We start from the raw sequence: 27,481 nt of genomic DNA on the forward strand, positions 1-27,481 counted from the left end.
TTCTGTAAGCGCGAGCCTTTCGAAGAGGTTGGTCATAATCTTTTTTACTGTAAAACTGCAAATATCAATGAAAATCTTTCCTGAAACCTCTACCTTCCGTACCTTTCGATAGGTATGAGCTTTAAATGTTTCGACGTGTTGTTCGACTCCAATCATTAACTCGCTCCGCTGAGCGCCGCTGAGTGTGACGGTAAGTGTCTGATGTAAAAACGCCTTCACTTTCATGCGCGTATGCAACACGGACATCCATGAAGCCCGAATAGTTGCATCTAGACATTATATTGCAATTCATCTAGTATCCGTCCGTCACTCTGTCACACAGGCTTACCGTGCGGGGCCGGATTGACACTAGAGTTTTCGAGGTACCGAAAAATTTGTTAAACCGCCTCGTGACCTCATGAATAAGAACAATTTTTTTCGTTGTATCCGAGTTTGGGGCTCTCCTTGGAGTCTAACGAGCCCCTAGTCCATCTCTTTCACGTAACTTTGGTGACTACGGCACATAAAAAAAAATGTGTGCATTTTCGAATTATGCTGAAAGCTATTTAATAGACTTGAAATCCAAGCTAAAAACTGCACGTTCATTATTTTTAATTTTGAATACTTACCAGGGGAGTTACCCCCCCCCCCCCCCCCCTTCTTGCTTGAGATCTCTCCCGACGGACCATTACTTTACTTTGTTCAGGAGCCTCTGTATATTGTTTGGGCAGCCCTAACTCTGAAGTTCGGAATAGCTCTATTGGAGTAGATGATTACAAAAAGATCATTTGTCGTGGAGCGCCTTCATATTTGCGTGATACTAAGCGCATTGTAAGGCAGTTAGTTTAGTTGCCTCTGCCCAGGAACCCCGAAACTAATCTGTGTAAAAGACGGTGAAGGCGTTTTCTATTTCAGACATGCATCCCAGACTTATCTCCAGCATAATAATCTAAATAAAACTTTAACTTAACTTTTGTTCTCTTTTGTTTAAAATGTTATTTTTCAAAACAGTATGGAGAGTAAGTAGGGGGAAAAACCTGATATATTTTTGTACCTTCTCTTCCGGAACCAAAAACTAAATTTTCACATTTAAGACTATAGATTTGTAAAAATGAGTTTCATGTGCAAATTAAATGAAGTTTTGAAAGTAGGCTTATACCCTGAATAAAAAATGGCAAGATTAATATCAGAGTGACAATGGGATTCTAGAAGAGCAAAGATTGAGGAAAATCTGTCTTGAAAACAGCAAATATGCTAGGAACACGACATTCTAAGGACACCACAGTTCTTATCTTAACAGTAATGGGAAAATAATTTAACAATTGACTGATTGACTCAAATGCCTATACTCACTCATATGTCATTTGCACTGTTTGACTTCTATGATCAAAATTTTTTCATGAGGTTGAATATACATGTAGCAGGATGGCTACACTGAGCATTTTCAGATCAACACATCAAAGGCTTAAGTCCGCAACCACGTATCTTATTTGCGAGGTTTGAAAATTTCCACTCCTTTATTTTTTTAAAGGAGAAAAAATCGACATCATTACTTGAAGTTTTCGCAAAATTTTTACGGACAGGGAAGATAAATCACAACATTTTTTAAGCAATACTGTTGAGTAGTTTTTCATTGAAAACATAAAGTATAACAGGAAGTCAGCTACATCGCAAACCGAGACACGTGGTTGCTGACTTGCACCAATACCATAAGTGAGGAATTAGCGTTTTTAGCATTTGAATATTTTTTTCTGCTTGCAAAAACGTTTGAGCTCATTTGAATCGAACCGGATGGTAGGTCTGTACACTAATTTTCCAGCACTCAGTAAAATGAAAATACTTTCTTTAAGAACTATACTATGCATGACAAGTTTGATGAGGTCAAACAATTTGAACCTAACAGGTGATTAGAGAAGGTAAAAAAAAAGAGAGAGCGTAAGTACCAAAAGGTGAAAAATTTAATGAAAAATGAGAAGATAAAAACTAAAATAACAATGATACAAGAGCAGGTGGCAGGCAAATGCTACGATGATGGAAAAGATAATTTTTCACATACTGTTGTTTTCAAATTCAGGTGGGGTAGAATTAAATTTGGGTCCCCGAGGTGACCTAAAGGAACATTGAGCTCAGAGATCTGACTTTCCTTCAAAGTTGTTTCGCGAATGGCGTAATTGTTACAAAACTCATGATGAATTCTGGTATCATTGATTCGCACTAGAACACCATCAACTCGCAAAAAAAATCGAAGAAGAATAAAAAACCCACTTGGCATTACACGAATCTTTACAGAAAGAACAGAAATTCCATTATCATGCAGTTCATCCTCAAAAAGCATCATGTCTTCATAGTGTAAAATCTGTTCCTTTTCTTTTAATTTTTCTAAATTGATTCTACATTCTGTTTTATCATCTACAACGAAATTGCCGAGGAGAGACCCTCGGTACAATGTTGTGAATGTCCAGTCAAACGAATGAATTAACCTATCCATATAGCCACTATCCTGGCGAGATGATTTCCACACATCTGAGCAAGCTACTTTGAGCGGCATACTACCAACAATAACCGTTTTCAGAGCCTCCAGTGCTTGGAAAGTAAACCCACATCCGCTTTCATGGCATACTGTCAAAATGTTGTTTGGAAAGACCATTTCTGGCAAGTGAGGGAGCTCAACGCTTGATGTGAAACTGCAATAGTCACATTTGCTGGCAGGTGGTTTTCCTTCACAACCACCAGATTTGGCGTTAACACAGATAGATCCTAAAATATGACTCTTCTGAGTCTTCACTGTCCAAGACTCGAACTTCTGTTCATCACACACCAGAGCCATACTTGAACTCACTCAGTATTGTTCGCCTGAGGAAAAAAAAAATTAATTTTAAAACATTGAAAAACTCTGGGGAGAACTTTAAGGCACATGAAAAATCAAAAGACACATTTTCTAGTTTACTCCGGATGGAGTATGGTGGGTGAGGATAGTGTTCATCACATGGATGATACCTTTGAATTTAAAAATAAAATGAAATATGGCTACGTCTTAGCTTGGAAAATATCGGGCTGGCAGAAAAGAGCGGCGTTTGGGGATGATGGGGGGAGGGAGCAATTGCACCCTCCTGCGCTCAGAAGGCCTGGATAAAAAACGAGAAAATTTATTTAATTGCTGGAAACCTGATTTTTTAACAATCTTATTAGGTGTTTTAATTCCTACCTATTTTTATTGTAACTTATTTAATTTAACTCATGTTAAAATTAACGATTATTAAGTAAATTAACTTTAATTGAGTTGACGTTAAGATGCTCTCATCAAGCTATTCATTAATTCATTTCTTTACTTATGTATCATGTTAAGGGTCATGTCAGGTAACTTTCCCCCTCCCTCCAACCCAAGGTTTAGGTGAAATGACAATACTGCCAGCAGACCAAAAATGGTTAAATGTAAGCTGTTTTTGGTTCCTTCCTCTGAATCCACCAGAACTAATTCAGGTTTCTATTCTCCAACCTCCGGCTGTTAATCTTGTATCATACAAGCCTAACTATGCTGCCTGGGGGTGGCACAGGTAGGCGCAAAAGATATTGATCTCAACGATTTTCAATTTTCAAATGTGTAATAAAACCTGTTTTCGCCACTAAATCAACAAGAAAATCCGACTGGAATTTAATGTAAGATAATAAGAGAGGAAAAAGACTTACAGCTTGGAAATATTGTGATCTGGTTTGTCTCAGCTTGATATCAGGTTCATTTTAGTATTCTGGCAGTCTTGAAAGAAAATGAAACACGTGAATCCAAGGTGTTCTGAAAAGGTTAATTACAATCAAATGTAAGCTTTGCCTTCAATAATGTTCGAACTCAATCTGAGTAGATATTCAAGAAATTACGGATTGTAGAGTTGTGTGAAAACAAAGAAAAACCCCACTTTAAGAGGAGAAATTACAAGTTTGTAATGGAGAATTGCGACTCTCTTATAGTGACAGAGAAGTAAGTAAGTAGCACTGCTTTTCTCAGAGAATCTCCAAGTACCAAAGGATCAGAATTGAGAGTACCATGTGCTTCAAATTAGCTGTAAAATCATGACTGAACTACCTAAAGTTAAGGATAGATCAGATTCACACCGATTAATTTGTGTAGGAAGGGTGATACTTACTAAATGTCATGTTCGGCAATAATGTCGAAACAAAGTATCACAGGGCGCCTGAGGATTTTGAGCAAAACACAGATCTCGAATAAATGCTGAACTTATGGTAGCTTTGGTTTAATCTATTGTGTACAGTATCGCTGTAACAATAAGAATTACATACAAAAAAATCAAAAAATGACAATATGAAATATTTTATGAGGTCCACAACCACAACATAAACAATACACTTGGGTTAGGGATCTGCCATTCGGTGTTGCCAAGACACCCGATTTTCGCTGGTGCAGCGTGAAATCAAAATGTTATACACATTGGTATGAGATACGTGAAAATTAACAGGAAACATTTCATCTGACTAATTATTAGTTTTCACATTATTGGCCCTGATATAAAGAAAACAGAATTGGATATTTGTAAATATTTGGCAGCGCTGCGCGACTGAAAATTCCCTAAAATTCCCATTGTGTTTGTGGTTTTTCCAACTTTTTAGCCAATAAACACCATACGGCTGATAATTTCATTTGGTAGCCATTTTATCTACGACAATGAATTAAGATGCTATAAAACACTGCAAGAGAGAAAGAGAGGGGTTCTTATGATTGTGACGTCACTTTGGACACAAGGCCACCATGTTTACCACCTTTCAATCTTCCACCATGGCGCACTGAGAACCACGACCGCCATCTTTCCTTTCTCATCCATGTGTCTCTGAAGTTCGCCTCGTGTTACCTTGTGAATCAGTTTAATTTAAATTAAATCATGGCGGCGAACAAAACTATAGCCTCGTTAGTTTACGATTATTTAATGAAAACAGACTTTTCATTAGCACAAGTGTTTCAGAAGAAAACCAAAGCTGTAAGTGATCATTTTTATTATTTAACCACATTGCCTGTAATATCACGTTCATTGCCTAAACCGTGTGCCCACCTCACACGTGGTTCCTGTGACCGTGAATTTTTCAAGTATTGCGTTTTCTTATTTTCGCTTCTCTCTGTGCACAACTCTTTAACCACCCGCCAACTATTCCGTCGATGCTCTTTTGTCAGTTAATTAACTTCGTAAATTTCACATTATTGGCTTACCTGAACCAGCATGGTGACCATGCCTTCTGAATACATTTGCGATTCCTTTGAAATAGCTTTCACCGCTTCATCCTTCTGCTTTCTAGAACTAGGGACACGGTTGTATTTATAGCCTTGTTCAACCTCTTGCTTCTTTCGACCTTTAATGCACCTAAGTGAATGTGGCCTGCGCACTGCGCCCACATGGTGAAGCCATGCCCACCAACGCTTAGTGGCCTGTAATGGCATCCAATTGCGATAGATTTGACTGTGGTCCTTGCGCACTGTATTTACTATTGTGCCAGATGATTAAAGTACGGTGGTCGCATCTTTCACCCTTTTGACATCACTCAGCATCTGGCCCACACCGATTTTGTTGCAGAGCATGCACCCCCTCTGCACTACAGCTTTTTAAATGGCGTCTCAACTCGAAATGCAACCACTTTTCTTCACCCGCCTTTACCATTGTGAGGTCTGACTGAAAAATAAATATGATCACAAAGAGGACTTTTCTAAGTTCTTTCGTATCATGATACTTGCAACCTCAGTGCTCTTGGCGCAAGATTTCCTAGTGTTGCCGTATGACGACTCACTGAAATCCTCTCATTATATTTTACTTTATTTTCATCAATATTGCAAGCTGAGATTAACTTTGAGGAAGTGAAGAAAGGTTTTACAAATGTGAAAGAAATTAGCCAATTCATTATATTCTGTTACTTAGTAGGCTGCCAGTGAGCGAGCTGGATGAGTCAGCAGAGCAGGCGGGTGGGCATGAAGGAATAAATATTATGTTAGGCCTGGTTCTAGAATAGCAATTGGGTGCTACCAGTGTTGGAAACTCGACTTGAAGTCTTAGCAGCCATCTGGCCTGCAACTTTTATACTTAGGGGCCATCTCAGAATTCTGAGGGATCAACATGAAAAATTGCCCTTTTGAAATGCTAAGGAGGCAGGAATATGCTGAAAAATCCCACAAACGGAGTTAAACTACGTTTTTTTAGCTTGACCGCTAGTTTCATTTCTTAGCGGCAGAAGGCAATTTCTTTCTGGCATATTGCTGTTTGGCCGGCGTGTCTCAAACACTGGGTGCTACCGTTTGGAGAAAGTACAGTTACACGTGTCAAGCACGTATATTAAGAGGTTGTTACACATGTACAGGATTTGTATATATTTTTCATGTTAAGCTACGTGAAGTAGTGATTTTCGCTCTAAACGAAATAAAATAGCTGCGGAGGAATGCACTTTATATAAGTGGTCTAGCTTACGAAGTTCCGGGAAATCTTAGCTTGATTCTGTCTGACATAGTTCATTCCTCCAAAATTTCTGATAATGAATCACTGTAGCCTTTGTTGAAATTTACCCTTATTAGAATTTGAAATGCTTGTCAGGGGAGAAGTGAGCATTAAGGTTAAATATTGTGAAGTAAACTTGTTCTGGACCAAACTTGTTCGCATGTCCAAAATTGTTACATTGCAGCTACATCCTAACTACATGTAAGAAGTTTTCAGTAACGTTGTAAATCACTGAGGGAAAAATTTTTTTCTTTTTGTTACAGCCACCATTACCGAAAGGATCCCCATCCATTCAAGAAGTTGTGAAGCATTTCGATTTGTAAGTTTTATCTCTTGATACTTTATGTAGACTGTTAGGTGCTAGGATTAACGCTCCCTCCCTTATTTGATGAGAGCTGCACAACTGTTCCCTGAAATTTGGTTTCATTAGTAAACCTTTTCATATCATCTACTTCAACCTCTATGTTCTCAATCCAATGAGAACTAATGTTAATCAAACTATCAACAGGATATTAATTCGTCCAACTTTTGCTGAGAGGTCTCTGTCAATGGAGCATGAAAGTTTTCTACTACTGCTTTCACATTTGCAGTCTTGCACTGATGATGATTTAGTTTTTGTGTACATTTGCCTCTGAAATATCTTTATGAGGATATGACTAGGGCGGGCTGAGGTGCAAGTTGATCTGCACATTGACACTCAAAGCATCCCCTTCTCTTCAACCATCCAGGAGCACCTCCTTGAATCAATTAAAATCTGCAACTCAGATCAAGTTTTATATCAATATATGAAGGATCATAATGTTACTCAACGCATCTAGTAATCTTGCTAATTTATTGTGGAAAGATTATCCCGACTTCAACAGGCATTCGACTAAAAGTATTCAGTTCTAATGATGATCCCCGAATTTGATAGGAATTGCCGACTGATAAATTCATGAAGCCATTCTTTTATTTTGAGCTGATGAACTGATTTTCCTGTCATAAATCGTAAAAACGCTGCTTATGTGTTGGTTCCCTTATACATGAATAGTTTTTACCTTAAATAGAAATTAAGTTTGATAGATGGTAAGTTTTAAGAAATTACAAGTCTTTTTTTTCTTTCTTTTTTTTCCTGTGTATTAGAAGAAATCTAGAAGATATTTTAAACTACCCATCGATTTTTCTTTCTGACATTTCAATTCATGTTCACCTGATGAGCCCAGAATTTGATAGGAATTGCCGACTGAACAATTCATGAAGCCATTTTCTGCGTCTGATGAACTCTGAACATCTGTCTGTTACTTGTAACCTGCCAACCAGGTCAAGAAAACGTCAGAATTTTTTCCACTCCCCAGTGAACCCTAAAAATGATGTTTTCAATGAGATCGCATGCTATCAAATCTTAAGTTCAGATAGACACTTGAAGTTTCCAACTGTCCAACTTCTAGTGCTCCCCTCATTAATTTCATGGACAGTCTAAGAAATATGCCAGCGTTTTAGCCAAAGAGTGTTCTGAAATGTCTGCAAAATACATTGATCAGCTTCTGCTCATGTTTTATTTTACAAGTACAAACTACTCAATGCTGTTTTTTCTCAAAATTGTCTTGTACCTATTTGAATTAATGCATTCAAAAATTATTTTGCAAAATATTTTTAAAAATGTTGGTTTTTCCTCTGTGATGATATGAAAAATAAAAAAAAAAAAAACCAACAAGAACAACAACCTTGAAATGCCCAAATCTTGCAATTTTAGTCGATAACAGTTCAGTTAGGCAGGTCAAATCATCTAGTGCCGTCAAAGACCTACAGTGCAAGGTTTTCATTCCTGCTCAGAAGCAATGTTTCAACTGAGTGTGTTGTGTGACGAAGTTCCATCAAATTTCTAAACTATGATATCTACCTATTTCATTTTCCCATAGGACATCTCCAAGGAAGTTCAAATTATCAGAAGAAGTCAAGAAGACATCATCTGATTCCAGTGATGAATCGGAAGAAGAAACTGTTGCCAAACCAACCAAACCTCTCATGAATGGTAATGCAAAGAAACCTGTCGTCGGCAAGAAGCAACAGTCCAGGTACTTAACTCAGTTGAAAGTCTGATTTTGATGAACATCTTATGCCATTTTCGTTGCTCCCCTGAGGCGAGAGCTTATTTTCACTTTGGCATGAGCCACAGTATTTTCATAGCTTGCTCTCAAGAATGGGGAAAATGAATTTTCATTCTTACGTCAGAGGAGCAATACTATGTTCACCATTGCATTTAGTATGCAAGGTCTCTTGACATTGGAGAACTTTCACCTAGTATCCTGTAAAATCCAGTTCAAATGATGATCCCCGAATTTGATAGGAATTGCCGACTGATTATCTCATGAAGCCATTTTCTTTTATGACTGATGAACTGCTGTCTCCTATATCAGCTAATTTTTCATTGATTGAAGTATTATGAATAATGATCTTTGACCGATCCTTTTTTAACTTAATATTTAGGAGCAAATTTAAGAGGAAGGGTCATAAATGTTTTTCTTTTAAAGCGACATGATTTTTATTTATTTGGTCTCTGATTGTTAACATCTGAAGTGATTGATTTTAGTACGTTTCAATGTTCCTCTCATTGGCCAGTAAAATTTGAAAAAAAGCACGACTACTGTACTTATATTACGTATGCTTACAAGTGTGTTTATCCTAATTGTTTTGCTTCTCTCTGGAAACTCCTCTCAGAAATGTCTCCAACAATGAGGAAGATACAAACCTAAAAATCAACTTGTTTGACTTGCAATTTAGTAATCAACTTTGCTCTTCCTTTCTTACAGTTCAAGTGAAGATAGCAGTGAAGATGATGCCCCACCAGCTGCAAAAGCAGCTGCTGCAAAAGCCCAAGCTGCTAAAAAACCACCCATGACCAATGGCAAGGGTCCCAAGAAACAGGAATCTGATGACTCATCTGATGATTCCTCTGATGAGGCACCTGCCGCTAAACAGCCAGCCAAGGCAGCCGTTCCAGCCAAGAAACCAGCTGCAGCTGCTGAAGAGAGCAGTTCAGAAGACAGTTCTGACGAAGAACCAGCCCCGAAACAACCGGTCAAAGCTCAGCCTGCAGCCAAGAAACCTGCAGTTGCTCCAAAAGTCGCCCCCAAAGCAGCAGATAGCTCATCTGATGACTCCAGCTCAGATGACGAACCAGCAGCCAAACCAGCACCTGTAGCTGCTAAGAAAGCCACGCCTGTCGCCAAGCCAGGAAAACAAGAAAGTTCTTCCGACGATTCAAGTGAGGAGGAAGAGACGCCTGCACCTAAAAAAGCTGCTGTTGCGGCTCCAAAAGCAGCAGCTGCGGCTAAGAAACAAGCTGCCAAGCAGGAGTCCAGCTCTGATGACAGTTCTGAAGATGAGGCTCCAACCAAAGCTGCTCCTCAGAAAGCAGCACCCGCAGGAAAGAAACCTGTAGTGCAGGTAAGCCACTTCCCATGCTGTTCGATGTTTGTCATATCTTATCGTCAGGCCCTCCAAGATCGCAAACATTTATCTGGTAAAATTTCCAAGACCCACCGTTCAATTTTTGGCATAGTAGGCTTTGAAGCAAACTTTTTAACCCATTGACTTATGATTTAATTTGACCCTGCCGGACCAGGAATTACGATTTAATTTGGCGGAAATCAGTAACATTGAACACTTCAAAATAATCCGGAAATTCTTTCTCTAAGGGTGAAAATTGACACAATAAGCATTCACAAGACAACGTTTGAGAAAAATGGTGAAAACTTTGAACAAAGTGACTTTTTTTTTTAATGTGGTTTACAGCTGTCAAAGTCGAAAAAATCGCAAAATCAGCGAAAATCAGAAAATTTCAAGGTTTTTTCAAGTGCAAAGGCACAGTACTTTAAAAATACCGCAACAAAACAAGAAACTACCGTACACAGTAAGTTGTAGGGTGGCCACACTACTCATATAAACATTGATGAGAACGTAATCTACCGGAGAATCGCCGAAATAACGTAAACAGTTGACAGACGGCTCTGAGCCGTTTCTTCAGATCTGGCCCAGCGCAGCGCGGACGGCTGGGAGCTGTCAGTTTAAGTCAATGAGTTAATCTCAGTGAATAACTATCTGATTTGTTGTTCCGTGCAAACTTCCTTTAGTGAAGTATACTCCATGAAAAATCTCAATGAAAGGTGGTTATTTTAAAATATGTTGTAGAAGAGGTGATTTCGAGGCCTGGCAATCAAAATACAGTGTCTGAGAATTTCCCTGTCTATTTCTGAAAATATTGTACAAGTATGTCAATTCCCTTTCTGCTCTTATGTGCAAGATTCCAGCACTTGATATGATGCTGTCGATGTGCCTCTGGAGTAGGCATTTTAGGCATGCAGAGAAAATGTAGCACTGGAATCGCTACTAACTTTAACTAATAGTTTTGGCTTCCTGCATTCTTAATGTTCTTGCGAGGCCCTGGTTATAGTCTTGACAATAAGCATTTTTAAATAAACATTTTAACTTCCTATGACATTCAAAGCTCTCTATCACCTGAAAGAGTTCTGACAAATTCCTTTGCACAGAAACATTAAAAGTTGATTCTGCATCATTTTGAACACTGCCCAATATGCAAGATGTGTGATAGATACAAGAGGGACAAAATACAAGATTTCTCTTAGAGCTTTTGCTCTGTAATTTAATTTACTGACTAAAATAGGTAAATGAAGTATGACCAGTGATGAGCTGCAAAAACCATGGTTTATCAGGGACGTTGAAACTTCCTGACATACAATATACTTATGGATTTGTCTTTTTTCTATTCATCCTTCAACATTCAGTTCATTTACCTGTAATTGTTTCCTCTTTCAATCAGGTTAAAGCCTCTGCCAAACAAGATTCCAGTTCAGAGGACTCAAGCTCTGATGAAGAAGAGGCCCCTGCCAAGAAACCAGCTGTCCAGACTCCGAAACAAGCTGCTCCCAAAAAATCAATAGGAACTCCGTTCCCAGCAAAAAAAGCTGAGAGCTCATCTGATGAAGACTCCAGCTCTGAAGAAGAAGCCCCCGCAAAGAAACCAGCTGTCCAGACGCCCAAACAAGCTGCTCCCAAAAAGTCAATTGGAACACCATATCCTGCGCAGAAAGCTGAAAGCTCCTCAGAAGAGGATTCAAGTTCTGAGGAAGAGCCTGCTGTGAAAGCACCACCGGCCGTTGGAGGAAAGAAGCAAGCAGGTGTGGCTAAAGCACCAGTAGCTAAAAAAGAGAGTAGTGATGACTCAAGTGGTAAGTTACTCGTTTGTCAGCAGGAAGATTACAGCTTTCAAAATCATGTTCAATAGGCAACTTGCAATTCTTATTTAATCTCTCAGAACTTTTCAATTCATTCTCTCAATCTGTGAGGTAAAATGGGTGAGGGTTTTTTTCATATACTAGGGAAGTTCTGGATAAATCGAAGAGGAAAATAAAATTATATAGGAAGTGTTTGGCAGCAAATTGACATCCCACAAATTGCATTTGCGTGGTTGTCATTCAGTAGTTCTTCCATAAAACACAACACAACTTCTCATTTCCTTTTTATGCTCTTCACGTTCTTAACCAACCTATTTTTGCATTGTTTTTTTGGGAATAATTTTTGTTTCAATGATGGCTTAGTCTTTGAGATTTGATGTTTCACTTTCATATGTGGAATGTGTGAAACTTGCTAATTTTTCACTGAGAAACATCCTTATTTATCCTCATGCTTCTTTCAATGCAGGCAAATCACGAGAGGCATTATAATTTTTAAGACTTCAGCAAAATTATTTTTCTGAAGATTTTGAAATTTTGTAGCCATACACGCTCAATTGTTCTAACTGTGTCTTTGATGTTTTAATTTAAATTTTCCTCAGGATACGAGCATTTCTGTTTGCTGTTTGCATTTAAAATGTAAGCGCTATACACAAAAGCAACACAGTGTTTCAATGATGGCTTAGTCTTTGAGATTTGATGCTTTCCCTGACAGGGTCAAGCGTGTGAAACCTTTTTTTTCATGACTGAGAAATGCTGTATCATTTTTACAGATCTTTCAAGTTTCTGCTAACTTATGAGACTCTTATTTAAGGTAAAATTATCTTAAGGATCGTGTGTCAATTTTGCTACAAACTGTTGTTCAAAAATTCAATTTTAGAAAGTGGAGTAGTAATCTATATTTGACAACTTCTAATTATATGAAATAATAATGCTTTCCTAATCGTAATATATTACCTATCCGCATCCAGATGATAGCGACGAAGAAGAAGAACCAGCTAAGCCATCCAAAAAACCTGCAGCTCAACCACAAGCACAAAAAGGTGTAAAGAGAAAAGCTGATGCTGATGATGACTCCAGTGAGGAATCTGACAATGATGACGAAACTCCTGTTAAAATTGGTAAACTTTCATTATCACATTCGATTTTTCTGTTTTGCCCCTTGCGTTAGTTCTTTGTGATAAAGCAGAAAAGGGGAAAGAGGAAATATTATTTATTAAAAACTCCCATAAATGAGAACTTGAAACATGGCTAGTTTTCCTCACATTTCTAAGGAAAGTAGCTCCTCGTCCGGCAATAAGCTATATGATGATCCTTTTTCTGTCAATCCACTGAAATTTAATTAGTGATTTTAATTCAATCATCTGATAGCGCTATTTGTCTCTTTTCCGAGTCAAGCTACTTAATTTTTACTAACAATAGGCTCAGTTTCATGAATGCCCCGCTCCTCCTGTGTACCAGATTAAATTACTAAGAAGTAATAATGCTTATCAATGATGAATGATTTGTGCCATACCATTGAAATTTTTATTATTTCATGATACGAACAAATTTTTTTCTGAGATCACACAACTATGAGAACTCTGCTGAATTGTGTTCGTTTTCTTCGGAACACAGCAATGTAAGTTACTTTTGTTATCCGCAAATTTATTACAATTTGAAACTGTGAGTACCCTAATATACCTCTGATGAACTTCTAGCCAATCCATTGAGAAATTTTCTCTGAAATCAACTTGTCATTTCTGAGGTAACTGCCTAATGTCGTATCATACTTAAATGAGGTTCCCCCCCCCCCCTCCCCAATGTTTCTGAGTTGTTGAATTCTGTTGTTTCTGTTTCATCCGATCCTCAAGTACGGGAATGTTACATTTTACTGAATATTTTCATTTTTCAATCTACCTATGATGAACTTTTAGCCAATCCATTGAGATTTATTCTGTGAAATCAGTTTGTCATTTCTGAGGTAGTGCCCTTGCATCTTAACGATGAAATCATTTTTCACCAACAGACTCCAATTTTTTTTCCCCCAAAGTGCCACTTCCTTTGATGAGTTTTTAGCCAATCCATTGAAAATATTTCTTTACTGAAATTAATCCGTCATTGCTGAGGCTGAGGCATATTATATAGATTTCTTTAAGTTATCATTCCAACAATATTTCTAGGCTCTAAGTTAGCTTTAATCATTGCACTGAACCAAGCTAAATTTTTAAGTACTATCTTTAACTCCTTGCACTTAGAACAAGGTATGATGGCATTGTTTGAATCATTATTAATGCAAAAATTCTCATTGCCTAATCCGATGTGTTCATATCGACAAGTATCAGTGACGAAAGGAGGTGGATGATGAGTTCAATTTCGTACTCGTGTAATGAAGTATTATCATGAAATGAATCCATGACTGCTGATGAAGCACCCCTTGTCGTCACTCTTTAAATATTTACCCTCCGCTTTGAAAAACAAAATAAAAGAATCTCAAAGTTAAAAATTGTGATGATGATAAATTTAACGTATGAGAAGTTCCTTTTTGGTCCTTCATGACATGAATTTGTCCCTACTGACACAATTTTTGCTAATAATATAAATAAATTGACTTCTCATATTACTTACTTCCTTTATATTATCACAGAACACATTTTAAGCGAATGATCACCAACTCTCACTGAATTATAATCTATGATGATTTTCTTTTCCACGTGACCAAATGAAGCATCTGCTTATGACTAGCTCTCTTACCAGAGGCTGTTTCTGAGATTATTCACAGTGCATACTGTCTCTTGTGTCGGAAAATGTTGAAATAATTTTTACTGATTTTCCATGGTTCCATAACTACTACAGCTAACTGCCTCTCAGTCAAATTGTTTAAGAACCAGATTGTTAGTTCCGCTTGGAGAGAAATCCCACTTAGAGGGCATTTTGTTCCAATGGAAAATCCGATGGGATCTTAAAAAAGTTTGACTTAGAGGAAGTTAAGTGTATTTGACTGTTTTTTATTCCTTCTCCGCTCCTTCATTATTGTTGCAACTGATCCCTACTCCTAATGAAGAAATGACTCAAGTGATAGTAGAATATTTTTATGGAAAAAACTCTGAATCATTTGATCTACTTCATTTACACATGACCTATGATGAATCATTTTTACCACGTGACCATATGAATTGCTATGATTTCAAACTCCTCACCAGAGGCTGTTTCTGAGGTTATACTTTGCTTTTGAGTTTATCAAATCTTGGCAGACCAGCTTGAAATATCGCAACAGCCGTATGAATTACTTATTCTGGGAATACCGATAGTAGTTGAAGAGAAGCCTGCTGATGGCAAGCAATGAATTTCAGCCAGAAATTTTAGCATGTGTAGAGAACTTTTAAGATTTCCATGACCTATATTGACAACAATTTTCTTGTTTCAGCTCCAACACCAGCAAAGAAAGCAGCTGTCAAGAAAGATTCAGACTCCGATGAGGATTCTGATGAAGATGAAGAAGAAGCTGCCCCTCCAACGAAAAAAAGCAAGAAGGAACCTGCGCTCAATGGTGTAAGTAACCAAATTTGCCACCCATTATATCTTACACGAACCCGTTCAACTTCTATAATTGAACAGAAATTTGTTGGAGAAGACGACATCTGCACCTGTCAAAGCGATAGCTCTCCGACAAAGTATTCTTACAAACTTGTTGGCAGGTATGCACCCATCGAGCAGAAACCAGTCACCTAGTTAACAGAATCATTAAATGTCACATTTTGCCATATGCAGATAACAGCTAACAGAAGGAACACCATGGGATGTGAAACAAAATCAGCCAAGGGGCCCCGAGTATTAGAGAACTCTTAAAGTGTCAAGAAAGGTCAATTCTAAATTTTGCCATGAGGGAAGAATGCCACAGTGCTGTAAGTGGTCATGCACAGAAACTTTTTGCAACTCATCCTGTGCGCTTACAGTCTTGCCTTACCCATCTGGTTAGGAGCTTCAGCCTTGATGTAGGATCCTCTAATTTAATTTCCTAATGAGATTTTATTCATTCTTGCCTGTTACCTAATTGAAAACATTGATTGTTTCAGAAACAGAAATTCGGAGGTGGCGGAAATGATAACAAGTACAACAATTTCGTCAAATCCAATGTAAGATCCAGATTATTTTCTATTTTAAAAATTTTTCCCCCTTCCTTCTCTGTTTTTTATTGCCTATTTAAGGTAGCGAAACTTTGAAAATTAAACCTGTGAGCTGTCAGAGCTCTTGTGTCAGGAGACTTCTCATTTTGAACTGTTGCTTTGCTGTCGATCAATGTATGGCTCACAGACCCTCCAAGAAATTAATTGCAGAGAACCAATCATGCATGTGGCCACTAAGAACCACTAAAATGGGCCTGTTGCAAACTTTTACTAGGGCAAAACTAAGAATTGTTTCTTACAGATAATGCCTCAAAAATCACGATGAGCGAATCGGCAAAGTCTGAAATGCACTCATAACTTCACAAACTACGTAAGAAATTTGCGGGTTTTTGAGCTCCCCGCTTCAAAAACGATACTACAGCACAGGTGAACATTTTGTTAGAGGAGTCGTTCCATCGTCAGCAATACTCATCGTGACCGATGCCAATCCACCAAAACACGTGTGATGGGACGAGATAACACCTGAACAGGATTAGACCAGATAACAATCGGCGTGTAAGTGTCGGCCATGGTGATTATTGCCGACAAAGGAGCGACTCCTCTAAAAAAATGTTCACCTGGGCCGTAGTATCATTTTTGAAGCAGGAAGCTCAAAAAAACGCAAATTTCTCACGCAGATTGTGACGTTATGAGTGCATTTCAGACTTTGCGGATGCGCTCATCGTGATTTTTGAGGCATTATCCATAGGAAACAACTCCTATTTTTGCTCTCGTAAAAGTTTGCACTAGGCCCATTGTGGTGACTGAGGGTTTGAAGCCCTCCAATTCTGTCGTTTTTTTCTGGCCTGATAGTAACAATTTTGCAATGTTCATTAGCAGTGTGTAAGTTAAACATGAAATGAAATGAGAAAGAATTTTTGTTAATAGAAAATCAATCATTTCAAGATTATTTAACAAGTAATCCACGTCAATAAAGAAGTAATTATAAATCAGCTGTCGTAAGCAAACAGCTCTAGTAACTCTTTTATTATTTCATTAAGCTGTGACATCAGAAAATTGATTGATGGATGCTGTGGCGGCCGTATGATTTATCATGGAATTTTACTCAAATGTCAGCCTTGTAGTGATAATCTTCTCCGATCCATTGAAATCGATAGAATCAAGAAACTCTTGACCCCTCAGTTTGGAGGGAAAAGAGTAAAATTTAGGTATGATGTAAATAATGAACAAGTTATCATTGGAATGCTAACTTGATCACTCAAAAGCCGTGTTCTATCCTAGCCCTTTTTGAGAGCCATCCAGGATTTTTTAGGGGTCATTCTTCATGAAGGAACAAGAACTTGGCACTGAAAAAGATCTCAACAGAAAATAAGTTAACAAATACTGTTTAGACCCCAATTTTGCAATTTTTGAATTCGATCAGATCAGTTTCTCTTTAACTTATCTCTTTTAATTTTTCTCATCTAGAACAATAACAATAGTAATGGGCAACCAGAAAGTAATCAAAGACGGTACTCTGAACCATTCCGAAGGGTGCGAGAAGAAGAGATCGCTGTTGATCCCAAATTTGCCGACAACTCATTTGAGGCCAAGGTAAGGCGCCCACAGAGTCACAACTTGCTGGCCTGACCGAGTCATGGAGCAAAGCAACTGCCTGTTTTGACTATGTTGGCGCCCACTGAGCACTCTCGGAATGTATCAGTCAGTCAGTCTGTCCCCTTTAAGTTTAAGCAGTTGTCTTGTGAAGTGTTCGGTCAGGACCATACTAATCTTACTTCTTTTCCAAAAATAGGATGACTGGAAAGAAAACGGCAGAGGCGGTTTCCGCGGAGGCCGTGGTGGCCAGCGGGGCGGCAGAGGAGGAGGTTTCAAGAAGTTTGATGGTGAAGACGGGGGCAGAAAGAGTTGGGGTGGAGAAGAAGGCGGATTCCGGAAAAGCTGGGGCAACAAGGGCGAAGGTGGAGAAGAAGGAGGGTTCCGAAAAAGCTGGGGCAATAAAGGAGAAGATGGAGAGGACGGTGGCTTCAAAAAGAGTTGGGGCAACAGAGGGGGTGGAGGTGACAGAGGTGGATTCAGAGGTGGTCGAGGCGGCTTCCGTGGAGGAGACAATGAGGACGGTGGCTTCAGGAAAAGCTGGGGTGGAAGTGGAGGCGACCGAGGCGGGTTCCGCGGTCGAGGTGGCCGAGGGGGTGGTGACAGAGGCAGGGGAGGAAGAGGAGGCTTTGGTGATAGGCGAGGAGGAGGTGGTGACAGAGGGGGTAGAGGAGGATTCAATAGGAACTCATTCGGTGGATCAGACAGCACTCCACAGAACAAGAAAATTACATTTGACGATTAAGTGGTGAGTTTTTCTATGTTGACTCCCTTTTGAAGGAAATTTATCATCCATGTAACATCCAATCTAAATTGTCAGCGTAATATTCTTAAGAAGCATTTCAATACCTTCTTGTAACATGATGAATCCAACTTGATTGTAATATTAATTACCTGCTCTCCTTTTCCCCCCTCTTTTTTCTTTTCTAATTACTGAAGAGGCTCGATTTACTGACTGGATGCATGATTGCCCCTGCGAGAAAGGGATAAAAAGTTTGACAAGTACCTACGAGTTCCAACTAATTTAATCATTACCATTCATAAGCTTATTCTTGGAATTTCCCTTGCATCATGTAGCCAAGTGCATGCAGGAGACAAAAAATTTCAAAAATCTGTCTAGAAATTCAAGGGTTTTGATGCGAAAAAGCTGACCTCTCCACCAGGCTGTTGTATTTTCCAGATGTTTTCACTGTTCCCAAAGAATCCTGTTTATGAAGCTTTAACTACTCCATTTCATTATAATCTATATACTTGGGAATAATCTGAATAGTGCTCAAATCTCATTTTTGTGTTCAAATGATGATATTTTTCAACCACCAAGATCTCTGACAATCTTGACGAGACTCTTCGTTCTGATGAAATTAAAAAATAAAAAAATCCCATATTAAACATTCAATAAATATTGGTCCTAAGAAACTGATTCAGAGTTAAATACAATTGAAAGTAAAACCTCTCACCATTTACTCTGCATAGCATCTAGAAAACTTGTTGTCCATATGATGATATCTATTTTTTTTAACCACCAAGATCTCTGATTACTTTGTGTGATTAAACTATTCCTCTGAAGGACACGACTACCGTATCAAATCTAGCCTCTGCGTAGTATCCCAACAAGTTTCCCATTTTTACTACATATGTAACAAGTTAATATGAATAACCCTCAATTTTTTAAGAATGGTCATTCATGAGTCATGGCTCTGATACCAGGGTTCGTTCATTACAGATTCCACTTTGTCGAAAGAATGAAGTAGATGAGAAAATCTAATGATGATATTTTCACTACCACCAAGAACTGAAACTTTTGATGTTCCTTTTACCTCTGAAAACTTCTCACTCAACATTCTTTCTTCGTTGTCATCCTAATACACCTTAACCGCTTCCCTGTAAAAAAAATTTTATCAAATATTCTTTATACATTTTCAAAAATGCCTCTATAATCTTCTAGCGATCCATTTACTTGATTTACCATGATTACTGGGGAATTGTATTCCTTCAATTTTCATTCATTTCCATAGCATTGAATAAATCGACGAAAAAGCGAGACCAGGCCATTTTTATAAGTAAGCAAGGTTTTCAACTTAGTGAGGAGTAACTGGACTGCATTTTGCAATTAGGAACCTCAATTTTTAGTGCAGTTTAGGTACAGTGTATGTACCATTAGTTTCCCCATGCAAATAAGTGTTTTACCAAGAGAGCCAGACATGTTTCAATTGTAGTTCCCAATTGCAAAATGTTTTCGACCTGTTATGTTCAAGTGCAAAAAAACCTTGGCTTAAGCATTGTATATACCTCCTTTTCTGTCTTCATGCTAACATTTCTATTCTTCTCATGCATTCTATTTGCTCTCATAATAGAGCACATTGCTGATAAGGATTGGCCCCAAAAAATATTTAAGCAACTCCTCAATAACCTGATCACTTCAAGCTGAATGATGGAATGTGTAAATGTTTCATAAATAAGTCGATAGCCATAGATATTTCAAATGATGATTACTTATTATTCGCAACCACGGTCTGAAACCTTGATGTCATTTATTAATCTGATGGAATTTCTATGACCATGTTAAGTATTCAAATAAGTCTTCTCATTTTTCACTTTCAATGACCTAGAAATGGTTCATTAACATGATGATTTTATTTATTTCGCAACCACGGTCTGAGAACGTTGATGCCAAGTACTCATCTGATTTATATGAACGCTTAAAACAAGGTTGCCACAGACAGGGAATTTTATAAAGTCAAGGATAGTGTTTGGGAAAAATGGTTCAGTCATTTTTATTTGCTTTCCAGGTGGATTTGACGTTTTAAGCAACAAAGTTTGCCCGTATACTATTTCAAATTTTCTTAACCATCTGGCACATCTTCATTTGTCTGGGAATTTCATCTTCTAAATTCTGTGGTAACCCTGATTTGTTTTTTAACTTCAGTGATATGTCAAAATAATTTGACGGTTCTGTCTGTGATTACGAAAGGCCTGTGGAACTAATTTTATTGTTTTTTATTTGCAGCGAGGATCTCGCGGCAGCTGGGGTGAAAAAGCTGCTTTTGACCTGAAGATGACCCGAGGAAAGTCGTTCAAGCACGAAAAGACAAAAAAGAAAAGAGGAAGCTACCGAGGAGGTCAAATCTCCACTGGTGTGCACTCAATACGCTTTGATGACTAGAGCCCGTTCGCACTGACTGTAAATTTTGTAAATATCTTTGTATATACTCTCCCCGGTCCCCTCTCTGTTAACACTTTGTCTCAAGCTTCAGCCACCAGGTGGAATTCAGAGCTTGTCCGCTGTGAATTTTGTTACGTTTTGTGGTGCTGACCGAGAGATGCTGTATTCGTGCCGCTGTCATGCACCAGCGTTGGTTAGCTTCCTCCAAGTTCGACTATATCTTTTCGAAAAACTTGATTTTTTTAGGCCCCGAATACTGACGGGTCTTTAACCATAGAAAGTGGTTATATTGTGATTTAACTTTGAAAGTGATTAAACTTTAAGGGAGCTCTATCTCTTTTGAAATGCATTTTCTCTTCCCCTGATCATGTCTCAAATTGGGAGGAGGGTTGCCAGTTCTATTTTTTTTATTCCTATCATGGCCATTTTTATTATTTTAACTTTCATTTTACAAAGTTTCCAGTCTCACCTTCATATTTTTACATTGGAATATTATTTTAACACATAATTTAAGGCTAACCCGGTGCATTCATTTTCTGCCCCTATCTGAAGTCTTCTTGCTGTGTTACACTGGAATTGGCATGGTCAGCCCCCCTCCCTGATCTCGTTCCATTTGATTTTATCTAACGAGATCGTTTTACCTATAATTCATCTCAGGTTAATCTTTTGTCATTCTCCGATATCATCAGATCCCAAATATCTATGGAGTTCTATAATTTTCTGACTATTCTTTTAAGCATTTTTTGTGCTATCTAACCTCACAATTATTTTGATTGAATCCTCTAAATGCTGATCGTTTATTTTGTTTAAGTTCCTCTGAGGTCAATTTTGTTTATTTGCCACCATTTAAGCTCGGCGGTTTCTTGTCTTAATATATATCTTTTACACTGGAAGGTCTGTATTGACTATGATGTATTTGTGACATTGTGGAAGTTTAAAAGAACCATTTTAAGATAAATGGATATTTTCTGCCCTGTATCATAGACTATTTTTGTTGATTAAACATGCGCTGATTGATTTGATAAATTATAGTACAAATTTATTTCATAATTTCTCTCCATTAAGTTTTTCTGGTCGCTCTTTTTCATCTTTCAAATGAACGATTCTTGATCTGTTACTTGAATATTCTGAATGAACCACAGATCATCTTGGCATCCAATAAATTAAATTCTATGAGGGCTGCAACCTGTTTTAATCTATACAGAATGCACTCAATAAGTGCTGGCTCACCATGAAAACGAGGATAATTCAAAAGCAAATGCTCCGGTCAATTTTGGTGTATGTAGGTGTCAAGATCGGTGGAGCACTAAAATTAGTCCATTTTCATAGTATGCTATTAATACAGCGTTTGTTGTCCTTCGTCTACATTCTTCAAGCCAAGATGTGAATAGTTATATTGGTTTACTTTTCTCCCTAACTCTTAGTTCTTCACTTGCCTTGAAATTGTTTTATCTTCGATGAAATAATGAAATATTAGAATATACTTAGAATTACCACAGTAGAAAATAAAACGTCGTAAAAGGATGTGTGGACACATTTGAAATGCCACTGGCTTAAACCGGTTAGAAACAATCAACATTTTAACTAATATCTTCTTGCACGGTCTATTATCCTTTAAAATTTAAATGCACTTGAACATTACTTCTCAATTTCATAGGTATCATGATCCAGAGATCTCACTGTACAACAGAAGCTCATGAGAATACAATTTATTTGTCTTCAAAAATTAACAAAAATCATTAGCACCATTGAAATCAATTTGAAATCCAAAATTTGGACTATAAGCCCAAGCTGTGTTTTCAGTTATAAAGGAATGGAAAAAATTTTGAATCGTCTTTAATATAAAGAATTAATGTGTTTCTCCAAGAACAGAACTCATCATCTGAGGGTGTTGAGTGTTGGAGGTGTGCGAGGGAGGATAGCACTCATCCTTGCCTGCAAACTCTCTGCAAAACAGTGTTTATCAGGCCTGTAAACATTCCCGTAGCATCTTTGTCTCGAGAGTCCAATTTTTCTGCTGAACATGAGCGGCTAGAATCCGTTGCTGCTTTTCCATTAATCAGTATTTTTTCGCTCTCTTTCATCAAATCGAATAGCAGCATTTGCTTATCCAAAATTGGCACCGTCAAATTGAATTTTCCTGGAACGGAAAATAATAAAATTTAAAGAAAATTCCATTGTTTAACTTAATTCAGTTATCTTTCACAAAGATGATGATCACCAAGTTATTAGTGGGCCAAATTTTAGAGAGTAGTTTGATATGTACGGTGAAATCTTCAGTTTTTAAAATTGAGAACGTACATAAATTCTTACTAAAAATAAAAATTACCAACCATCTCTATTCAAGAGATAATAACATTAGTTTTTATCAGCTGCTGCAATGAATGTTGTTCCTATGACAAAATTGTGAGATCTCATCTGCTTGATCATGAGATTTATCAGCACAGATTTCTAACGTTCAGTGACTAAGAAAAGAAGGAGATGTTTATATTGCGAACAACTTGGAAAGAGGTCGATGAGACAAGTAGGCACAACTTTTTTCACAGATTTTCTTAGAAGCAGTGCAGGTAACAAATCTCAAGATGGAAATAGTGCCAAAACGAGGTACAACATGCTCCTCGAACTGAGTTAGTTTTTCCACAATGATTCAGTGTATCTTTAAATGCTCAAGGGGGTGAATGACATTCTTAAAGTACATATGCTTTTAGCACATATGGTAGCCGGTTTTGGGCCCTGCTCTCACTTGGTTAAAAGGGAGAACGGTTTTTTTGCATACTGGGGAATTGACATTCTGGAGATACAGTGTCACATTTGGACCATTGGATATGATGTTTCTCAACACAGTAAGATCCCTCTGTGGAACCACTTGTCACTGGATGCTGCATTAACCATAAAAGAATTTCTCGCAACCTAAAAAGGTTTCTAGTTGGTATAAAGTTAATGCCTTCAAGTCCAAATACTTTTACTTGTGACTAGGAAAGTTTTGAAGAGCAATTTCTCTACTGATAACAGGAATGAAAGATCACATCAAACCTCCATAAATCTCCATCCTTCAAGATGCGTAACGCAATCTTAAAATATCTTCGGTACTTGTCCGAACACTTGAAAAAGGGAAAAGTAGTCTCTGCAAAACTCTACCCACCTATCTTCTTGTTGAGCTTTTCCACTTGATCCTCAAGTTTCATAACGCTGTCTCGCCATGAACGCTCCTCTCCTTTCGGCAGAGGATATGCCCCATAATTAGCTCGCATTCTTGTTAGCATTGACCGAATATGATCAGAATCGTCTCTTATCTCTTTCTGCAGTGTGATCCATGTTGGCATGAAACCGTTATCAATCATTATCTGTAAAAAGTAATTTTAAAGTTGTTTGAGTTTTGACCGAAAAATCATTTTTTAAAATGAAAAGTAAAACTCGACCTTTTTCGATCATTCCATGCTAAACTTACTTAAGTGTCCAAAATTAAATTTGCCAAGTACCTTTTAATACAAACAAATCAGGACTGTCTAAATTTTCTATGACTCATCTGTCACACTCTTGGGAACATTGTATGCTCTTGGCGGCGTTCATCTAATGCTCTGCTCATTCTGTAACCATTTCTTTTCTTCTGTTTAATGTGAATTTTCGGACAAGCTAGATCTGAATAATTACAAATTCAAATGTTTTCCTTAGAAAACTTAAAATCTTACCTGGTTCATTTTGTGAGTTGAAAAATCTATGTATGGATTGTATTCATTTAATTGTTTCAACGGTTTCCCTGATCCTTCTAAATTATCAAAGTCACCCCGTGCCATGGATTCTTGGATTAGGTCTTCAACCAACCTTTCCATACCGTATCTGAAAACAATTAATCAGGTTGTAAGGGCTATTTGCCATTTGAAGTCATTTAACCTCATTCAACACTATTTTCATCGTGTAAAACTTCTTTCACAATACCTGAGAGAACTTACCATCTAATCGAGGAGGTGGTAGATATTAGCCTAAAATATTCTAAACTATAGGTAGTCAACTTTGCCTCAGGTGTATTGCTGAATATATGCACTCAATTTTTACCAAGTCATAATTTTAAGGCGATCGCATACAAACTAGGGATATTAAATATTGACTTCTTGCCAAAGAGGAATAATCAATAGGTGTCTTTTGTGCCTAACAAATACTTAGAATTTCCTTACTTCAATATTACGCAGCATGCAGAATTTTTTATTGATGAAAAGACAAAATTTCAAAGTTAATTAATTATTTTTGTATAATTTCAATTTTTAAATGAATAATTTTGACCCAAAGAGATGCAAATAGTCGTAAGGAGTACCTTGTTAATCCGTCCTTAGCTTTCTTTTGGTCTTGCACGACAAGTGAATTTTCATCATCAAACGATTTTGTAGCTTCATCCAACAGCTTCTGAATTCTCGCAATTTTGTGATCAAAGACTTTTTCCATAGCATTTGCAGCTTTAATCTTTTGATGTTGTCTCTGTCTTTCCAAAGGGTTGCCGCGCCCGTCTCCATTCAATGTAAGGTATTGCCGATGCTGTGGAGCTGTGTGCTGAAAATGATAAAAAACTGTCGTGATAGCAATCTCCCAATTTTCACCTTAGAAAAGGCTTTATTTTAAAATGTACTACCATCCGATCTTTTGTTCAAGTCTGCCCGGTGAATTCTTCAGGTCTTTTCTTCTTTTCCTTCTTCACAAGAATTATTCAATCCCTAAGATTTTCTCTGCACTGTATGAAAATTTTCTAAGCTGTTCAATTTTTTTTATCAAAAGTCAAAAAAGAAGAATGATTGACTGACGAAATATCTTTCATCAGAAACCAAGGCAATCATAGGTAGGTGATGCTCATTTTACATTTCAGAATTTAAGAAATACAACTCACCTTAATATCAAATTCTTGGACCTCATCATTATTTACCCTTCTCCTCTTTTCTTGACGGTAGGTACCAAGATTTTGGTCGCCTTCATCGCGCATTTCTTTGATCTTGTTTCGTAGCATACGGTAGGCATGCTCTATCTCTCGAAACTTCTCTGTGCTCCTCTTTGGTGAATCACTATCCGGGTGATACTGCTTGGCAAGGGTAACAAAAGCATGGCGAACGACCTCCTGATCACTCCCATCTTTGACTCCCAGCAAACTGTAATATTTCCTGTATTCTTCGTCTTTAGCCGGCAGTCGGAATTCACGCATTGACACGTAAATGTGTTTTGCCGAGACTCGGCAAGCTGATGGTATGCCGTTAAACATCTTCAAAAACTCAGGACCTACAAATTTTATCATACCAATCTTACTCTAACATAGCATGTGATGTAATTCAACTGGGGACCCAGAATTACCAGATAATTGGGTCTAAAATTCCGAATTTCAGCATGACGCCACAAGGAACAGATTTGACAAAAATCAGCTTAATGGCATTGAGCGTTGCCTAATTTCCTGTTGTGATTTATATTTTAATGTAGGCACTTAACTAATAGAAATGCCGCCTCGAAACTCTCTAGACCATATAACTGGCGTCGTCGGGGACAAATTCACAAGGGCAAGTCAGAGTTTTGCTTAGTTTTCTATTTAAAGAATGAATCATGAGAGGAAATTAGACTAAGTCTGATAATGGTAATCTGATTCTGACTTATTAGTCTGTTTATTGATGGTCCCCAATTATTACTTTTTGATCAACAGTTTCCTGGTAGCAGTAACTGTTGAGAGAGAGGAAAAAAAATCCTAAAATTTAAAAGGTCACCTCTTAAAGAAACCAACAAAATCTGTTTTATAGAAAACTCTATATATGGGTAAGTATTTTTAGGCAAAATTTACGGAAGTAAGATTCAAGAAAATCAATATTATATGAAACTCATAAAAAGTACTAAAAAAATAATTCTTAAAAGCACGCACTGTAAGGTACCTAGAATTTTTGAGGAATACATGCTGAAAAAAGTGGTATGTAATTTTTTGTAAAAACTTTACCGTAAATTTTACTAATAAAATAACCAGAATATGTTCACAGAAAAATATTTTCAACAGTTTTTTAAGAGTTTCCCAGTTATCGCAAAGTGCTTTTCATAAGTCATTGCAACCGGGGTTCCTCTCTGGTCTCTGCATAATGTAACGGGCAAAACATCACACTCCTCTCCCTTTTATGTCATCACTGCAACATAACTATCCGAGATGGGGGAGAAATGTACGACAGCTAGGAAAGGAAACTAACGATGGCCCCTTCAAAACTTCCCCGTTGTCAAAAAGCGACAAATGCTCAAGTACGAAAATTTGCCAGAATCATTTTTGAAGGCGAAACTTAGCTCAAAATACAGAGGCTACGCTACAACTCACCTTTCACCCGCTACCCTCCGACGGCACTTTCCGGCACGCACCTCGACAGAACAAGATGCTCCTGTTCGCAAGACGAACCGCGAAAGACTACACGTGGGGTCATCATAAAATTTAAGTAGAGTGGCAGGCTAACCATAAATAAAAAATAAACGACGCAGTTGCTGAAAAAAAATTTCGCATAGGTAAATGTAGCAAACTTTGACCGGGCAGATATCGCCACGATCTGACTACCTGCCGCCTACTCACAGCCCGTAGGAATTTTCCTCCCAAAAGCACCTGCTCCCCTCGTGTTAGGTCCCGTGTAGGAATTTCCCTACACTTTTACCGACCTCGCTAGATGTTGCTGCGTTGCCAAATTTCTTGAATCTTAAAAAAATTGAAACAAGTAGACAGCTCTAAGGAAATTTCAAATTCTCACGTAAAAAGGTGTAACTATTCGAAGGTCAAGAATCTCACGCATCTATTTCGTAAAAAACTAGGTATACAAAAAAAATTGCTGGGGTGACCTGGCTTTTTTAAGACTTTTTCTTTTAAATAACGATAGTTCTCATTCGAGTCTACCTATTTTACTTTTATTTTTACGAGTTTTCTAATTCTTGTTTTTTTTTTTT

At 37.7% G+C, this 27,481-nt stretch overlaps 3 protein-coding genes across 4 annotated transcripts; 1 reads left to right on the top strand and 2 right to left on the bottom strand.

Moving 5' to 3' along the window:
* Nucleotides 1-1,915: 1,915 nt before the first annotated feature.
* Nucleotides 1,916-4,358, bottom strand: LOC109030713 (TIP41-like protein). Its single transcript, XM_019041809.2, has 3 exons — nt 4,119-4,358; nt 3,667-3,769; nt 1,916-2,832 (listed from the first exon to the last, which is right to left on the bottom strand). Exon 3 carries the CDS (start codon nt 2,804-2,806, stop codon nt 2,003-2,005), a length of 804 nt encoding a protein of 267 aa, XP_018897354.1. The 5' UTR covers nt 2,807-2,832; nt 3,667-3,769; nt 4,119-4,358; the 3' UTR covers nt 1,916-2,002.
* A 430-nt stretch (nt 4,359-4,788) lies between these two features.
* On the top strand, nt 4,789-21,580 carry LOC109030603 (uncharacterized). 2 transcript variants are annotated; one of them, XM_019041655.2, is made up of 10 exons: nt 4,789-4,964; nt 6,725-6,780; nt 8,360-8,515; nt 9,251-9,887; nt 11,281-11,689; nt 12,664-12,813; nt 15,099-15,223; nt 15,748-15,807; nt 17,266-17,391; nt 20,399-21,580. In XM_019041655.2, exons 1-10 carry the CDS (start codon nt 4,869-4,871, stop codon nt 20,552-20,554), a joined length of 1,971 nt encoding a protein of 656 aa, XP_018897200.2. In that variant the 5' UTR covers nt 4,789-4,868; the 3' UTR covers nt 20,555-21,580. The 2 variants fall into 2 exon arrangements, with proteins under 2 accessions (XP_018897200.2, XP_018897199.2); XM_019041654.2 differs by lacking the exon at nt 17,266-17,391 and adding an exon at nt 17,591-18,139.
* An 874-nt stretch (nt 21,581-22,454) lies between these two features.
* LOC109030604 (dnaJ homolog subfamily C member 28) lies at nt 22,455-27,025 on the bottom strand. Its single transcript, XM_019041656.2, has 6 exons — nt 26,871-27,025; nt 25,428-25,810; nt 24,864-25,096; nt 24,244-24,391; nt 23,697-23,898; nt 22,455-22,694 (listed from the first exon to the last, which is right to left on the bottom strand). The coding sequence occupies exons 2-6, from the start codon at nt 25,791-25,793 to the stop codon at nt 22,480-22,482; spliced, it is 1,164 nt and encodes a 387-aa protein (XP_018897201.2). The 5' UTR covers nt 25,794-25,810; nt 26,871-27,025; the 3' UTR covers nt 22,455-22,479.
* Nucleotides 27,026-27,481: the final 456 nt, after the last annotated feature.

The sequence above is a fragment of the Bemisia tabaci genome, chromosome 3, assembly GCF_918797505.1.
Source record: "Bemisia tabaci chromosome 3, PGI_BMITA_v3".
NCBI classification, from domain to species: Eukaryota; Metazoa; Arthropoda; class Insecta; order Hemiptera; family Aleyrodidae; genus Bemisia; species Bemisia tabaci.

Bases quoted from the DNA above. Each gene is read 5' to 3' on its own strand.
- LOC109030713 (XM_019041809.2), bottom strand. From the start codon at position 2,806: ATGGCTCTGGTGTGTGATGAACAGAAGTTCGAGTCTTGGACAGTGAAG.
- LOC109030603 (XM_019041654.2), top strand. From the start codon at position 4,869: ATGGCGGCGAACAAAACTATAGCCTCGTTAGTTTACGATTATTTAATG. The intron at 11,690-12,663 runs GTAAGTTACTCG...ATCCGCATCCAG, and splicing joins GAGTAGTGATGACTCAAGTG to ATGATAGCGACGAAGAAGAA. The intron at 15,808-17,590 runs GTAAGATCCAGA...TTCCAAAAATAG, and splicing joins ACAATTTCGTCAAATCCAAT to GATGACTGGAAAGAAAACGG.
- LOC109030604 (XM_019041656.2), bottom strand. From the start codon at position 25,793: ATGTTTAACGGCATACCATCAGCTTGCCGAGTCTCGGCAAAACACATT. The intron at 25,097-25,427 runs GTGAGTTGTATT...TATCATTTTCAG, and splicing joins TCCAAGAATTTGATATTAAG to CACACAGCTCCACAGCATCG. The intron at 24,392-24,863 runs GTACTCCTTACG...AATTGTTTTCAG, and splicing joins GCTAAGGACGGATTAACAAG to ATACGGTATGGAAAGGTTGG.